Source organism: Suricata suricatta, chromosome 17 (genome assembly GCF_006229205.1).
Source record: "Suricata suricatta isolate VVHF042 chromosome 17, meerkat_22Aug2017_6uvM2_HiC, whole genome shotgun sequence".
Classification (NCBI taxonomy): domain Eukaryota; kingdom Metazoa; phylum Chordata; class Mammalia; order Carnivora; family Herpestidae; genus Suricata; species Suricata suricatta.
In genome coordinates, this window is record NC_043716.1 from 3077235 (window position 1) to 3094895 (window position 17661).

General features: G+C 51.7%; 1 protein-coding gene across 6 annotated transcripts in view; it reads right to left on the reverse strand.

Moving 5' to 3' along the window:
• Positions 1-17661, reverse strand: part of PIK3R6 (phosphoinositide-3-kinase regulatory subunit 6) — a 56966-nt gene that overhangs the window by 21546 nt on the left and 17759 nt on the right. For 5 of the 6 annotated variants that reach the window (XM_029927658.1, XM_029927661.1, XM_029927662.1 and 2 more), the window contains 6 exons: positions 11679-11780; positions 3134-3217; positions 2645-2736; positions 1938-2006; positions 1010-1142; positions 543-612 (listed from right to left, as the gene is read on the reverse strand). In XM_029927658.1, coding sequence (XP_029783518.1) covers positions 543-612; positions 1010-1142; positions 1938-2006; positions 2645-2736; positions 3134-3217; positions 11679-11780 — 550 coding nt within the window. Of the gene's footprint in view, positions 1-542; positions 613-1009; positions 1143-1937; positions 2007-2644; positions 2737-3133; positions 3218-4465; positions 5167-11678; positions 11781-17661 lie in introns of those variants that run through there. The other variant, XM_029927663.1, reaches the window with a different exon arrangement.

Here is a 17661-nt window from a genome sequence, read left to right on the forward strand (position 1 = left end):
CCTGCACCCTCCATGAACACAGCCTCAAGCCACACCTTCCAGGGCCAGGTCAGCTGCGGCGCCCCCTACATCATCGCCCCTCTTCCCCGCACCAACAGTGGACATTTCCTCAGTCTTATCTGAAGGGCCAGGCACCCAGACGAAAGTCCCAGATTTCACCATGTGATTGTGGCCAGAACTATAGATACCCAGGAGCCACCCCGGGCTGGCTGGCTGGCTGATGCTGCATCATGGCCAAGGGCGAGATGGGAGGGGAGCAGCAGAGCTCCAGAGTGGCCCAGGGCTCATGTCACCCTCTGCATGTGGGGGGCATGGGGGGCTCTGAGCCAGCCCCAGAAGACAGACCCACCACCCTGCTGCCTGCATCTCCAGAGGGGGCCGGCCCCGCCAGCCCTTGCAAGCACACTCCCCAAGGACAAATGTCATGGACAGGAAGCTCTGCAGGGGGTCTTCTCCACCAGCTGTGTCCCCCTCAGGGAGGAGTCACGGAGTCCCAATACCTGGAGGGGACAGAAGGCAGCACGCTTACGGGGGCCACTCACCTCTCCTGGTAGGGGTACAGCTCATTGGTCAGGTTCTGCTCGGCAATGACCAGCCTTTGGTACAGAGTCCCTGCAGATCAGATCGCGTCAGCCTACCAGACCCTGGTCTCTGGCCCCCATTCCCCACCCTCCAAGAAGGTGCTGGCACTTTTGAGCTCCAGGAGCCCAGGAGAAAGACAAGACTGTGGTCACAGCTGCAGTGCAGCTCCCACCTGGGACAGCTCTCACAGGGACAGGTCCTATCTGGGACAGCTCTCACCCGGGACAGCTCCCACCTGGGACAGCTCCCACCTGGGACAGATCCCACCTGGGACAGCTCTCACCCGGGACAGCTCCCACCTGGGACAGCTCCCACCTGGGACAGTTCTCACTGGGACAGCTCTCACCTGGGGACAATTCACACCTGGGACAGCTCCCACCTGGGACAGATCCCACCTGGGACAGCTGTCACCCGGGACAGGTCTCACCTGGGACCACCGTCTCGGTTTTCAGCCTTATGGCGCAGTCCAAGGCGACCGTGCAGTAGGGGGCGGGCAGCGTTAGCAGCCTTGTGCAGAAGGCATAGGTTCTCCGGTAGAGCTCTTCTGTGATGCCCGTGGCCTGGGAGGGAGGGAGGAGTTGGGTGCTAGGTCACAAAGAGTGCTGGGTGTGTGGGAAGGTGGGGTGGCGAGGAGGACAGGCAGGTCTGACAGCCAGACCTGGGTTCACACCTCCCCCCCAAATGTACACCCCCAGCCTCGTGGCCCAGCACCTGCAGACACCTCCTCTCAGACACCCCACTCCATTGCACCCTGTTTTGCCAGCAAATCCACCCCCCTCACCACCCCTCTGCTTGTCCGGGCAGCTCCTTCCTTCAGGACTCTGGGCTCAAAACGTGGAGTCTCGTCTCTAGCCTGCCGGGCGCCAAATCCCACAGGCATGATGCTCCCCGTGCGAAGCCCAGGGGACCCCGCTCCCTCCTCAGCCTCCTGCCGTGGCCCGAGCCCAGCCCCCGCCTGCCCTTGGAACCCAGCAGCCCCTGGGCTGTTCTTCCGGCTCCCTCGCTGCCCACTCCCATGCCCAGCGACTCTACACAGCTCCTGGTCGCTGCTGTCAACATTTTCCCGGTGGCCTGTCCCTTCTCTGAGCAGGGATCAGTGATGGCCCCTGGGGCACACAGGGGCCGTCCTGGGGACCTCATCCTGGCATTCGAGGTTCTCATGCAGCCTACATACAGCTGTCCCCACTTCCTCCCCAGCACCCCGCTTTGTGAATTAGGGGCAGGGAAAAGGGGTGTGGAGAAGCCAGTGTGGGGCAGGCAATCCAAGACTCCCCCCAGGCGCACCCAGGCAGAGACTGGGCATCTCACGCGGGAGATGGGTCCCCACGACCGCCCTGACCTCAGCGCCAGCTCACCTTAGTGACCACGTACATGAGCGTGTGCAGCAAGGGGATGATGACGTGCCGGATGTCCTCACTTTCCGCCTGGAACACAGGAGGTCACGGGCACACTGGCCTGGGGGTCAGGGGCCTCACCACACCCTAGCAGGGGGTAGTATGGGGGTGGAAGGCAGTGTCCCACCACACCAAAGGGCACAGTCAGCCCCAGTAGGGGAGGAGCAGGTGGTCAGGGAGCCCAGGTGTGGGGGCGGAGGGGACCTGGGGCCCGAGGGTGGGGGCATCTGCTCAGGGCAGGAGCTGGGACAAAGCAACAAGCCAGCACCCCCTCCCCACACCCCCCTGCCACGTGGAGGCTCCCCAAGCACTGCATTTCCCAGACAGCTGTGCTCAGGACAGGGTCCTTTTACGTGATCCAAGAACAATGTTGAAAATGTCATAAGACACATCAATATTGTGTCTCCGTGAGTGGGGGCTTTTCCATTTATGGTCCTGGCGGGGTGCGGGGGGGGATAGGCTAAGTCAAGTGAAACGATGGGCATCAAGATAAAGAAAATATCACTCACAGAAGTGTCCAGGAGGGGGACATGCTGGTAAACCTCCGGCTGGAGGTCCACAAGTGACCGGAGTCTGGGGGACGCGGCTCAGCGGCACCGAGGCCCCAGCTCGCTTGGCCTCCCTCTCCCTCCCTTCTACCCCCACCTCCCCAAAGCCCCGGAACCCACCTTCTCCAGTTCTCTGAGCAGAATGCGGACCAGAGCCGGACTCTTCCCGGGATCTCGCTCCACCTTCTTATGCAAGGACCACCGCCACATGCCTGGCCAGGAGAGAGGGGAGCCCGGCAGGCGCAGGGGGCTCTTAGCGGAGACCCCCGGAGTGGGACCCAGCGCCCTGGAGCCCCAGACCGTGACTCTGACCAGCGAGGGTCTGACCCCTCCGCTGGGCATCTGGCTCTGGGGCACATGGGTGGGCTCCTCGCCATGGAATTCTGCTCTGCTGATATTTGAGGACAGTGAGCTGTCAGGGCAGAAAGGCAGGGAGAGGGACACTAGGGGGACACAGGGGTGTGCATGTGGCTTAGGGCCTGGCAGTGTTTGCAGGTCCGCACCTTGGGCCACTGTCCTGGGAGTCACGTGAGCCCAGAGGGTCAAGGGGAATTCGGTTCGCAAGGGGGTTGGAAGGTGGTTGGCAAAGAGCCGCCCGCTGGCTCATACCTCGGTCACTCTGCAGGGCCGGGGCCTGGGCGCTCAGCTCCCGGAGCACGGCCTGGACACTCCGCTGGAGATCCAGCTCGGCGTCTGGGGATGGGGTGGGGGGGCGAGCACTGAGGCCAAGAGCTTCGGAGCCCCCAGCTCCCCCCTCGCCCCCACCTCTGCGCTCCCGGAGACCACCTTCAGCCCCCTCTCCAAGCCCCGAGAGGTGCCCCAAAGTGACCAGCTCGGAACAGGCACCCGGCACACGGGCCCACGACAGAGCCTTTCAGTCAGCATCTCCGTGTTCTCCGTACGACCAGAGCGTTGTTGGCTGGGACACGGGATCGCTGCACAGGACACTCAGAGGGTCCCAGGATCATGGGATCACTATGCTCTGATTTTAGTGTGTGCTTGGAAAAAATATTTCTTTTTTAATGTTTATTTCTTTAAAAAGCTTTTTAAAATGTTTCTTTTTGAGAGCGATAGAGGGCAAGCAGGGGAGAGGGGGGAGACAGAATTGGAAGCAGACTCCAGGCTCCGAGCTGTCAGCACAGAGCCTGACACAGGGCTTGAACCCACAAACCATGAGATCATGACCTGAGCTGAAGTCGGATGTTTAGCCAACTGAGACACCCAGGTGCCCCTAATGTTTTTTTTTTTTTTTTTGAGAGACAGAGAGAGAGAGTGAGCAAGGGAGGGGCAGAGAGAGAGAAGGAGAGAGAGAGAGAGAACCCTATCAGGCTCCGCTAGGTCAACACAGAGCCCTATGTACAGCTCGAACCCATGAACCATGAGATCATGACCTGAGCCCAGATCGAGACTCCGACACTCAACCGCTGAGCCACCCAGGTGCCCCCCCAAAAAATTTTTTCAAGTTCCTCAATCTATACATGAAGTGAAAATTTAAAGTCACCTGAAACAGGTCAGGTAAATGCTGGGCCAGGAGGTGGCTGTCCCCCCATCAAGTGAACGCAGACTCCTCTAAACTACCTCCCCCCCAGCCCCTCCCCCATCCTGGCCCCGCCCTGTCGTCCACTGGCCTGGACTAGTTTCAGCAGAAGCGCCCTTAGCAGGAATCTGCACCCTCGGTGTCCCCTCCTAGCGACTTTCCACCTGCTCACCCCTCGCTGTGACTCCCCAGCCGTCTGTGAGGCAGCAGTGCGAGAAAGACAGGCTGACATGGGGGCGCAGGGGGGTGGCGGGGAGGGGACCCCTCGCCCATCTCCCCCTGGTGAGAGCTGCAGTCCCTCACAGTCTCCTCCTCGGACACTGGGGCCCCTCTCCTCCTTCCCCTTCCTCGGGGCCGCGTCAGTCTCCACCTCTCCCTTTCCTGCCCCTAAAGGCGTGCCCCACCTAGATCCCCGCGTGGCCCCCGTCCCGGCATCTGCTTCCTGGAGGCTCCGGACTGACGGACTGACGCAGGAAGTTTGGGAGACACTCTCTCCGCACCATAAATTCCCCTCTGCCGCCAGCTCCCGACAGGAGGCGGAGGGACTGGCGGGCGTGCGTTCGCTCCTCGACGCTGCAAACCACATGCGTGTCTTCAGGGGTCAGATCCTCTTTCCTACGCTTGCTTTCCGGCCCACTTCACGTAGGTCTTAATTGCCTTGAATTCCTTCGGAAGCCAGCAGGGTGGAGCCCAGGGCACTTACGCATCAGTGGGTTCAGGAGGTAGAGCGGGGCTCGCCGAGGAGCCGGGGCGAGCCGGGGCGAGCCGGGGCGCGGGGACTGGCCCCTCCAAGGCTCTGGCGTGGGCTCTGCTCAGCTGGCCAGGGCCCCCTGGCTTCTCCAAAACCCTCACCTTCCACCTGCCCCTTGCTTGTCGCCCTGGACCACGTCGAGGCCTGTTCCTGACTCTCCCGAGGCTCAGAGTGGGCACTGGCTGTTCCAGCCCACGTCTGCCCGCCCGGCCGCCCTGCTGGGCACCGGCAAGGAGATCCGGAAGGCAGGCACAAAGCCTGGCCACAAGCTGTCTTTCCATCCACCTGTCTCCACCTCACGTGAAGGTTTGATGAGCCAGTGCAGGCTGAGTCATGCCAGCATGATGTTATGTCTGCTTTCTTCTGCCCTCCTTCCTCCTCCCCTGCCCTCCCCTCCTTCCTCAGCAGGGACTGCACAGGCAGGGAGCCGTGAAAACCTCCTGCCGGCCCCTCCCGCCAAGGGCAGCCAAGCCTTTGTCTTCTGAACCCCGGGCTCCTCCGCTTTGCAAAGGGAGGTAAGCTTTTATGTTTCAGAGGGGAAAAAAAATAGAGAAGTTGCCAGCAGCCCCGGGAGATAGGCCCAAATAAAGTGTGTTTTCAAAAGTCTGGGCAGCCGGAACAAACTCTCAGGCTTTGGTCCGCATCTGGCTTGCAGACGTGTTTTGTTCGGGCTTGTAGAATGTCGCGAAGGAAAGAAGAGAAAAAGGAATCAGCTGTCAACATTTACAGATGAGGAGATTTTGCATGGAAGTTCCAGTTTCTGGCGTCTCTTGGAAGTCCGCTGACACGAGGCACGCATTCCCCTCACCGGTGGCAGTCGGTGGGGCCCAGCGACTCGGCCTTCACGGAGCCCCCACTCCTGGTTTCGCTCATCCACACCCTCTACCCGGGGCCCTGTCCAGGGGACTGAGCCAGTGAGCTGGATGATCTCACAGGGATGGGGGTGAAGCGGGTGCTCTCAGCTCTGGAGAAGAGCGTAGCCCAAAGGGTAGGAGGGAGGCTAGAGTCCCTTGGGTTGGGGAGCCCAGACCAGGGCTGGCTGGGACACAGCTTACCGGCGGTGGCGAAGATCTTGGCAAAAGGCAGGTGAGCACGAACCTCTGACCTTGAAGGTCACTGCTGTGGTCTCCTGGGTCACCTTTGCCAGCGCACAAGAATGTCCCCAGAGAGCCTGCAAGTCTGGCCAACCCGTGCGGGGGCTGCAGTTACAGAGGACCGAAGACCACGGACTCTTCCATCACGAAGGCTTTGAACCCCCTGGGCTTACAAGATCACAGGGCGGGGGAGCCACCGCCAAGTGGATGACATTGGAACGTGTACTGACCTTGGCAAAGGAGAGCTCGCAGCTGGATTGGATTGGATAAAGCGAATTTCTTGTGCCTCAAGTGTCTCAAGGTTGTCCAAATAGTTGTGCACAGCTACCTTTATTCTTGGCTCAGAACGGCCAATAAATAGATAAACGTTCCTAATTGTTATCCTCCGCTCCACCCAGGAACGGGGGATACTGTCACAGTACTATTAACACCTATTTGAAAGGCACACACACTGAGGGCCTCCTGGATGTGTGGCCAAATGACGTCATGTGTTTGCCAAACCAATATCACATTTGCTGCGGGTAGACCGGAAGGCTTCGTTTCCCAGACTCCCCTGCAGTCACGGGAGCCACGTGCTGAGTCCCATCCATACTGTAGACGGGACGTATGACACATTCAGGCCCGGGCCTAAACTCCTCTGCACTATCTCCACCTTCCCTTTCCATTCCGCGATGACCTTGGGACATGTGTGCAAGATGGCGGTACCACAAGAAGGAAAGAGGACTCAGTCCCCGGAAGACTGGAGCCCATGCTGGATGGTGCTGTGAGAAACAAGCATTTGTGGTGTTAACCCGCTGCCACGGGGTTCTTTGTTATGGAAGCTAGCATTCTCTGACTGACGCATGGACTTGCAAACCATTTTCTGGAATATCATCTCATTGAATTCTGAGCAGAGCCCTGGGAGTTTGCCTTGCAAATACTCTTCCCCCTGTTTTATAGATTTCAGGTCGAGAACTCGTTCCCTGGGCCCACGTTGCCTCTCCAAGCACAGAGGTCAGACCCAGCGGGACCTTAGAGGCTCTGTCCCATTATACAGATGGGAAATTGAGGCTAGAGAGTAGAGGTGATCTATTTAAGGCCACGGAGCTGTTGGAGGGAGTTTTCTCTTTGGCAAAGGCTCTTCCTCTAAAGCTGCACTTTTATAGGTGCCAGTTCACCTGCTCACCGGAAAAGGGACAGAAGGGAAGCCCCAAAGGAGACAAGGAACATATGACTTATCTATGTGCACCTGGGCTTTGAATGCTGAAAACGCCCTGGATAAAGTCACCTCGACAAAGATTCCCAGCTCTCACACTGGGGTGGCTGTTATGAGGCTGAGGAGCCAATAGGGAGGGATGGAGAAGAAAGGTTTCAGGGTCCTGACCATAGGGTGACACCCTTGGTTCAAGGTCCACTCTTCCGTTTCCGGCCGTCCGGAAGCTGTGGGGTGTACTTGACCACTCCGGCTCTCTGTGACCCCGGCCGGAATCAGCTCTCTCCCAACCCCCTGGTAGGATGTTTGCCTCTTCCCTCCTTCCCAATCTTGGCTACACAGGAGAATCACTCAGGAGGCTTTAAGAAACACCAACGTACAGGGCGTCTGGGTGGCCCAGACATCCGGGTGGGTGGACCTCAGCCCAGGGCGTGATCTTGTGGCTCGTGAGATCAAGCCCCATGTTGGGCTCTGCGCTGACAGCATGGAGACTGATTGGGATTCTCTCTCTTTCTCTCTTTCTGCCCCTCCCCTGCTCTCTCTCTCTCTCTCGAAATAGAATAAAATAAACTTAAAAAACCCCCCACTAATGTATAGCTCACCCCAAACCAATTTAAATCAGATATCAAAGTGTGGGGACTAATAATGTCTTTTTAAAAATAGCTCTCCAGGACAGTCTAATGTATAATCAGGGTGTGGATTATAGGTGATAAGCTTAGAGTTCTGGGTAATTGACCCGTTAGTCAAGAAAGGAGTCAAGTGCTAAGGTGCTCAGGCTTCACGAGGACAGTCATCCCCGCATTAAGGATGAAGGTCACAGTCGGAATGGCTCCTCCCTGGCTGTCACAGAGGAGATTCAAAGAATATCATTGGAGAAAGTTAATTTTTGTTGTCGTTTGTTAGCTTGTTTTGCAATAGGTGTGGTGTGTGTTCAGAAATGTAACCTTGGAGGGGCGCCTGGGGGGCTCAGTTAGTTGAGTGGCCTCTGGCTCAGGTCATGATCTCACAGTTTGTGGGTTCGAGCCCCGCATCAGGCTCTGTGCTGACAGCTTGGACACTGGAGTCTGCTTCGGATTCTGTGTGTGTGTCTCTCTCTCTCGCTGCTTACCCCCTGCTTGTGCTCTCTCTCTTCCAAAAATAAATAAATATTAAAAAATAAAAAAAGAAGAAGTGTAGCCCTGGGAGCTGGGCAGTGGGCACCAGCGCTCAAACTCCCTTGGGGTCCAGCCATGACACGAATAAAATCTTTGAAGATTTTTCCAGGCAGACCAGTCTTTGTTTTCTGGAAGTTGCCTTGTACCTACTCGTCATGGTTAATTTTATGTGTCAACTTGACTAGGGCCACAAGGCGCCTAAATATTTGGTCAACCATTCTTCTGAGTGTCTCTGGGGGGTGTTTTTAGGTGAGGCAAATATTTAAATCAGTAGACTGAGTCAGCAGATGGCTCTCCCTAATGTGGGTGGGCCTGGTCTAATCAGTAGAAGGCCTGAATAGAACAAAAGGCTGACATCTCCCCCTTCCCACCCCCAAATAATGGGAATTCCTCCTGCTTGACTCTCTTCTAGCTGGGACATTGGGGTTTTTTCCTCCTTTGGACCAGAACTATAGACCACTGACTCTCCTGGGTCTCTAGCTCTCCAACTACAAAGTGAGGCTTGTCAGCATTCATAGGAATGTGAGCAGATCCCTTATAATAAATCTCATTCTAGAGGCGCCTGGGTGGCTCAGTTGGTTAAGCATCCGACTCTGGATTTCAGCTCAGGTCATGATCTCATGGTTTATAAGACTGAACCCCAAAGTGGACTCTGTGTTGACAGAGTGGAGCCTGCTTGGGATTCTCTCTTTCTCTCTTCTTTTCTCTCTGCCCCTCTCCCCTTTTGAAATAAATAAATGTTAAAAAAAAATCAATGTCCTTGCATATATGTGCATATATCCTATGAGGCTGTCTCCCTGGAGAGCCCTTGCTGACACCCGGTGGGAGATCTGGGAGAGGCATCAGACTTAGCACTTCCTCGGCCGTCTGCAGCCGGGGGCGGAGCAGGAGGGTGGACATGGCCATCCAGATGAAAGGGTTACAGGGAACCTCAGGTCACTTGGGACACACAAAATTATTTAAAAATATTCTTTTAGTGTTTACTTACTTTTGAGAAAAAGACAGAGTGTGAGCAGGGGAGGGGCAGAGAGAGAGGGAGACACAGAATCCACAGCAGGCTCCAGGCTCTGAGCTGTCAGCACAGAACCCGACGCGGGGCACGAACCCACAAACTGAGAGAGCACGACCTGAGCTGAAGTCAGTCCCTTAACCGACTGAGCCCCCCAGGCGCCCCCGGGACACATACAGTTATTACCTAAGAGGCTGAATTTGCAATCCCTAAGGGACATTTCCCTCAAACTAGGGTGTTGAAAAGAATTGCCCTTTTCTGCTTTCTGGGTGTCAGCAGCCAGAATCAGCACCCTTCCCTGGACGGGGATGGAGAGTGCGCCCACAAACCTTTCTGGTCCCCTCTCTTTTAACATCCCCGTAAAATCGCGAGCCTGGGTCCCATTACTTCATGCCGTGAAACAGTGAAGGACAGCACGTTCACGCGTGTCCCGATGGGAACGTGGATTTCCATCTCAGAGCGTGGCTTTTCCCTGACCTTGGCCCCCGAGCTGGGGTCCGTCCCCCCAGATCCCATGAGTCCTCACGCGTCGACCGCCTGGACTGCCCCCCCCTCCCCGGCCCTCCTGCGGCTCGGTCTCAGTCTCTCAGCGGCTACTGACATCTGCCCTCGGCACCCGGAGGCACCGCTGGCTGGAGCGATGTGCTCATGCTTCTCTTTCACCCCCGGGCCCATCCCCCGGACACCACGTGGGCTCAAATCACTCAAAAAAGCTTTGCATTCTTGTCCCTGTTTGCAGGGATGGCCCAATAGCAGTAACTCGGGGGCCCCGGGAATGCTGCTCTTTTGCACGCCTCCGAATAAAAATCTTATTTTTCAGGGGCCCCTCTTCTGAACTCTAGGGTGAGAGATCCCCTTAGGGCTCCAGGAAGGTGGGGAAGGTTCTAGAACCCTGTAATTAGGGAAGACAGCCAGGACAAGTGTAGTTCTGATCATGGTGGGGAGGCTCCCCTGCAGAGCTCCCGGCCGGCATCCTGACTTGGGGAGGCTTCCTTTCACCCATTAGATTTGGGGGGTGGCCGTCTGTCCCATCTTTGGAGGGGGTGCCGGTGGCCTCAGCCGCCCCACAGCCTCTCGGATCATTGTAGCTCAGGCGCCCTGCTTCGCCTTGGCCTGGGGAGGGCAAGGCTCCCCCTCCAGGTGAGCCCTGCGCGGTGACAGCTGGCAGGCGGGAACACAGGGCGCGCGCTCTGTGGCCACTGTCCACCTCCTCCCGTCGACACCCCCCCTCCCAGCTCTGCGCTCAAGTTGGCGCCCAGAGCTTCCTCTGTTCCTTCAATGCACCAGCCACGTGCATCTCTGCTGCTTGTGCCCAGAGGAATTTAAGGCACACCTGTCTTCCTGACACGCGGCGTGGTGGGCCCTAGTGTCCTTAAGGCCAGCGGGAAGTACACTGGTTTTGAAATGCTGACATTGTCACAGTGCTCGCTCCACCCCGCCATCCTCCGGACCATGCAAACCCCAGCCGGAATGTCGCCACACCGGGATTGGCGGGCTCGGTGCTTCCCTGAGCCTGGGCTGGCTGTGGGAGGCTCTCCCTGGCGGTGACGGCAAGTGGGAAGGAGTCACACCTGCCTGGGTGTGCCCCACCTTCCCTGGGACCAGGGTCCCCAGAGGCATTAGCATCTACACCAGAGAGGATGCACGGCGACCTCCTGGGTGACCACTAGGGGACACGCATCTTGGGGGGAAGGCCCTCTCTCATGGATGAAGTGTGGAGGGCGTGGGTTTTGCTATGAGCTCTGGCTCTGCCTCTTATTGGCTGTGTCGTTTTGAACAAATTCCCTGCCCTCTCTGGGCCTCCGTTGCCCTTTGCACTAAAACAAGGACAACTGATGGCTCCCAGACCGCACAGAATCGCTCTGACGTCTGCCCAGGGAAATCCACGGGGAAGTCATTAAGGGCACAGCGTGGGGGCTCGATGGCTGGGGCCAAGTCCTGGACAAAGAACCGTACAAAGCTGTGTGGCCTTGGGGGCAGTCCCTCTCCCCTCTGGGCCTCGCTTTCTCTTTCTGTAAAATGGGAGCGGTGATACCATCTGAATCATGGGGTCTTATGAAGACTGCGCGCATTAATATTTGTCAAGGGCTGTTATCACTTCTTGATAGATTATAACCACGCCAGGTTTTCATTAAATAAGTGCAAGCCTCTGGTGATAGATCCTGGCTGGTATTTATCGTCATCGTCCCCAGCGTCCAGCTCAGTGACCTGCAAGCAGCCGGGGCTCACACAAGCGTGGGGACGTCCACTTCTCAAGATGTTCTCACGTTTGGGTGGCTGAGATGGGGGGACTGGGCGAAGGTGCTCCCGCCAGCTGCGGGGGGACATTGCCACCTGCCAGGGAGGCCTTCCCCTGCTAGGCGGCCAGACGCGCCCGACCCCTCGCCTCCCCGTGCGCCCACCCCCGTCACACTGACCTGAACTCTCCATGGGAGCCCAGGGTACCTGTCGGGAGGCTGTGGTTGCCACAGGCGGCAGAACGGAAAGTAAAGTGGCTGCTGTTCCGCACAGAGGTGGTTCTGCAAGAGAAGAGGCAGTGCACGTCAGTGGTGGGAAGGCGCAGAGAGTACGTCTGGGGGCCGGAGGGGCTCCTGGGGGCCCTGCCTTCTAGCACGTCGGAGGAGAGCTTTCATTGACTTAAGAAATTCTTCCACGGGGCCGACTGTGCGCCCGGGACTCTTCTAGATACTTAGAAACTACTAACTCTTTAATATTCACATTGACCAGGGGCACTTGGGTGGCTCAGTCGGTTAAGCGTCCGGCTTCGGCTCAGGCCATGATCTCACAGTTTGTGGGTTTGAGCCTCGTGTCGGGCTCTGTGCTGACAGCTCGGAGCCTGGGGCTGCTTTGGATTCTGTGTCTCCCTCTCTCTCTGCCCCTCTGCAACTTGTTTTTTCTCTCTCTCTCAAAACAAAACAAAACAAACTATAAGTGAGCTCCACAATAAAGGAATAAAAACATACCTGTGAAAGCTAATTAGGAGACGGAGGACAGTAAGGAAATATTAGGAATGGTAAATGCCATATACACTCAATGGAATAAAATTATAATGGACTCTGAATAATTTTAGCCTATCAATAATCACAGAAATGAGTATTAAAATGTGTCATACCATCGGCAATGCTTAGGAAAAAACACACATATGTCTCATATATGTGCATATACACATTTGATAAATATATATACATATTTGTGGGAAAAAAATCTGAATCCTGTATGTCACACCTGGTTTTCTACGAAAATGAAAATGACACAAAATCTCCAGCAGAGTTAGGGAAACTACTTATGCTAGTGATCAGTGAGGAAAGAGACAGAGTTGTCGAGGAACAAGCTCTTAGAAAGTTATCTATGTCTCAGATGATTCCTCCGATCAGTTCTCTCAAACCAGCAAAGAAAAACGTTATGCTATTACACCCGTTTGGAAGAATAGAGAAAGAAGGAAAGATTCTCTGAAAAAGCCCACTTATCCTTGATAACAAAATCCAATGAAGATAGTTTAAAAAATCGATGAGGCGCTCCACACCTGCTGGGATGGCTATCTAGGGGCACGTGGGGGCCCAGTCGGTTAAGTGTCCTACTTCAGCTCACGTCATGCATGACCTCACGGTTCATGAGTTCGAGCCCCGCGTCGGGCTCTGTGCTGATGCCTCGGAGCCTGGAGCCTGTTTCACATTCTGTGTCTCCCTCTCTCTCTGCCCATCCCCTGCCACACTGTCTGTCTCTCTCTCAAAAATAAATAAACATTTTAAAAAATGTAAAAAGAAAACAACTTGGGGCACCTGGGTGGCTCAGTCGGTTAAGCATCCGACTTCAGCTCAGGTCATAATCTCAGAGCTCATGAGTTAGAGACCCGCGTCGGGCTCTGTGCTGACAGCTCAGAGCCTGTGCTACTTTGGGTTCTGTGTCTCCCTCTCTCTGCCCCTCCTCCACTCACGCTCTGTCTCTGTCTCTTTCTCTCTCAAAAATAAACAAACATTAAAAAAAGAGAAAGCGGCAGAAAATAGCAAGTGTCAGTAACCATGTGGAGAAATGAGGACCCCTCGGGCGCTGTGGGTTGGAATTCAAAATAGTGCGGCTGTGGTAGAAACCAGCAGGGTGATTCCCTGAAAAGTTAAACATAGATTTATCATACAATCCACAAATTCCCTTCCAGGTAAATACCCAAAAGAATCGAAAATAGGGACTCAAACTGATCCTTCCACCCCAACTTTCACAGCAGCATCACTCAAATTAGTCTAAAATTGGATACACTTCAAATATCCCTTGAAACAGGAGAATGGGTAAACGAAATGTGGTCTTATCCATACAATGGAACATTATTCAACCTTAAAATGGAATGAAATTTGGAGACATGCTGCAACATAGATGAACCTTGACAATGTCAGGCTGAGTGCAATAAGCCAGGCCCAAAGGAGAAATAGTCTATGATCCTGTTTACATGCGGCACCTACAATAGGGAAATTCACAGACTGAGAAGGTGTGACAGAGGTTACCAGCGGGGTGGGGAAGGCCGAACAGGGAATTATCATTCGATGGGTACAGAGTATGTTTGGGATGATGAAAAAGTTCTGGAAACAGATGGTGGTCATTGGACAACATTGTGAACGTACTCAATGACACGGAATTGTACCCTTTAAAATGGATGAAATGGAAAATTTTATGGTATGCATATTTTACTACACTAAACAAGTTATTAAAAATTTAAAATAAATATCACTAACGGATTCAATGAATTAAAATTATAATGTATTCTGAATAATTCTAGCCTCTAAAGGAATATTAAAATGTGATTACATGTTGGAAATGATTAGAAAAGACTACTCATTGGCAATGATTAGAAAAGATAAAAATAGCAACTGTTGCTGAGGCTGTGGAAACATTTGCTCTGTGGTAGGGAGTTGGTGAGAGTGGAAATTGGCGAAGCTTTCCTGAAGGACAGCTGGGCAATCAGTATCAAAATTCAAAATGTGGACACTTTTTTGCCTAAGTAACTCCGCCATTAGGAATTTATCCTAAGGAAGTAACTGGACCAGTGAAATAGGGATGTGTGCAGCAAGGGTCATTGAAACATTGTTTACAACGGGAGAAAAAGAAAAGAAACTTAAAGGCCCAACTACAGAGTATCAACTAAGCAAATTAAAGTAATCTGTGCAACAGAATGCTAAACAGACATAAAAATGATAATGTATATCAACATTTACTGAAATGGAAAAGATTTTCAGAAATATCCATTTACATGTTTTTTCATGTTTATTGATTTATTTTGAGAGAAAGCGCAAGCAGGGGAGGAGCAGAGAGAGTGAGGGGGAGAGAGAATCCCAAGAGGGCTCCAAGCTGTCAGCACAGAGCCCAACACAGGGCTCCATCTCACAAGCCATGAGATCATGACCTGAGCCAAAATCAGGAGTCGGACGCTCACCGAACTGAGCCGCCCAGGGGCCCCTGGAAGTATTCGTTTTAAATACCAGATAACAAGACAGTTAACACATTCCTAACACTTTAATTTTAAACACAATATATCTAAATTTGATCTGATGTATTGTAAAAAGTCAAGAAAAAGTAGACATCGACCAGGAGGTCCTCGTGCCGGTTAACATGAAGTAAGTATACTTCTTCGTAACTCTCCGGCTCAAAACAGCGGAAAACTCTGGAGGGTATGCATGAGGTCACTATCCTGGGATTCTGAGAAGTAAATGGCAGCACGCAGAACAGGGAAGAAAACCAGCACCTGAAGTGAGAAGGATCTGGCCATGAGTTCCCTGCACCCCCCACCTCCCCGTCATACCCTGACCTGGGCACAGCGCATCCTGAAACTCACAAATGAACACTTAGGACAGACAGAGAGAACTAGAAGAAAAGCCTTCTCTTCCTGCTGTGAGGAGAAAAAAAAAGTCCCCCAAGGACTGGAGAGATGGGGGAGTTTACTTTTTCTTTTGCGTTTCCTTCTGCTGTAGCCCCCAGGCAATCTTGTAATGGCAGTGGTGGCCATGCAGGTACTAGAATTCTGGAAAAGGGAAATTATTCCCTCTGCCTAGAGGAGCTATAGTTCCAAGGGCATGAGAAGAATCCTTAATACTTCCCCGTCCACCTCAAGAACCAAACGCAGAAATAACAAATAGAAGATGAATAATAAAATGGTAGACTGAATAAAAATACATCAATAGTTACAGTAAATGTAAATGGTCTAAACACACCAATTAAAAGACAGAGACTGTATGGGGTGCCTGGGTGGCTCAGTCTGTTAAGCATCTGACTTTGGCTCCAGTCATGATCTCACGGTTCAGGAGTTCTGGTGCTCAAACCAGGTTGGGCTCTGTGCTGACAGCTCAGAGCCTGGAGCCAGCTTCAGATTCCATGTTTCCCTCTTTCTGTCTCTCTCTCTCTCTCTTACTCACTCTCTCTCAATAAATAAACATTAAAAGGTTTTTTTGACGTAAAAATTAAAAGACGGAGATTGTCAGTATTTAAAAAGAAACAGAAACAGGGGTGCCTTGGGGGGCTCAGTCAGTTAAGTGTCCAACTTCTGCTCAGGTCATGATCTCATGGTTTGTGAGTTCGAGCCCCATGTCAAGATCTGTGCTGACAGTTCAGAGCCCAGAGTCTCCTTCGGATTCTGTGTTTCCCTCTCTTCTCTCTATGTCCCTCCCCTGCTCATACTCTGTCTCTGTCAAACATATATACAATGTTAAAATTTTTTAAAAAAAGAAATAAACTCTATGCTGTTTTCAATAAATTCACTTCAAATATAATGTCATAGGTAAGTTAAAAGCAAAAGAATAGAAAAAAAATACTACCTGAATATTAATCAAAAGAATACTGAAGTCGCTGTATTAATATGAGACAAAGTCGATTTCAGAGCAAGGAAAATTACCAGGAATAAGAAGAGGCATTACCTAATGATAAAAGGGTCAATTCATGGAGAAGATATAATAATGCTAAATATGTTTGCACCTAAAAACAGGGCTTCAAAATACACAAAGAAAAAACTAACAAAACTAAAGGATAAGGAGGGTAAATCCATAATTTGTGGGAGATTTTAACAGTCCTTTCTTAATACCTGATGGCACTGGCAAATGGAAAATCAGGAAGAACATAGACAAAGCGAATAATACGATCAATCAACTGAATTTAATCAGCATTTACAGAAATATACCCAAAACAATAGCAGAATATGGACTTCTTTCAAGGGCACATGAAATATTCACCAAGATAGACAAAACCTTTGGTCATTAAACAAACCTTAACAACTTTAAAATAACTGAATTATACAAAGTAAGTTTGCTGGTCATAATGAAATTAAACTTGAAATCAGTAACATGAAGATGACAAGAAAATATCTAATTACTGGGATATTAAACAACACGTTTCTAAATAACCCAGAGGCCCAAAAACTAAATATGAGGGAACACTTCCCAGCTCATTTTAGGAGTCTCGTGCTCTCCTGATATCAAAACCAGACGAAGATAGCACAAGAAAAGAAAATAGACCAATATCCCTTATAAACATATATGAAAAAAATTCTCCATAAAATATTAGTACGCTAAGACTACCAATATATAGAATGAACAATGTGGAACAGCCTGATGGGGTTTATCCCAGGGATGAAAGATTGATTCGATATTTAAAAATCAATCAGTGTAATATACTGTACTAAAGGTTTAAAAAGAATAAACATATGCTCCTATTAATTGACACACTAAAAACATTTGACAAATTTTAACATTCATGATAAAAACTTAAGAGTAAATTAGGAATATAAGGGAACTGTCTTAATCTGATAAAGGGTCTTTAACCAAAAAAACCCCACGGCTAACGTGTGTAATAGTAAAAAAGTGAATGTTTTCCCTCAAAGATTAGGAAAAGGGGAGTCACTCTCACCGCTTCTATTCACAAATAAACATAATATTGGAAGCCAGCATAATAAGACAAAGGCAAAAAAAAAAAAAAGTAGAAGAAGTAGGGAAAGAGGTATACAGATTGGAAAGGAAGAACTAAAACTCTTTGCAAATACTATGACCCTATTCACGGGTAACAGGTGTACATTGAAAACCCCTAAGAATCTACAACACAAATCTTCTAGAACTACTAAGTGGGCTTGCCAGGATCACAGGATATAATGTCAGCATACAACATTAGGCATATGTATGTACAGTAAAAATGAACACTTGGAAACCAAAATGTGAACCACAATCCCATTTAAAATAGCTCCAAAAGAAAAAATAAAAAAGAGGAATACTTAGGTATAAAGGTAACAAAACGCATACAGGATCTGTGTGGTGAAAACCACAAAACACTGAAGAACCAAATCAAGACTGAAACAAATGCAGACGCACACAGCTTACGATCTGGAAGACCCAGCGTAGTTCCGATGTCAATTCTCCTCAGTTGATTTGTAGATTT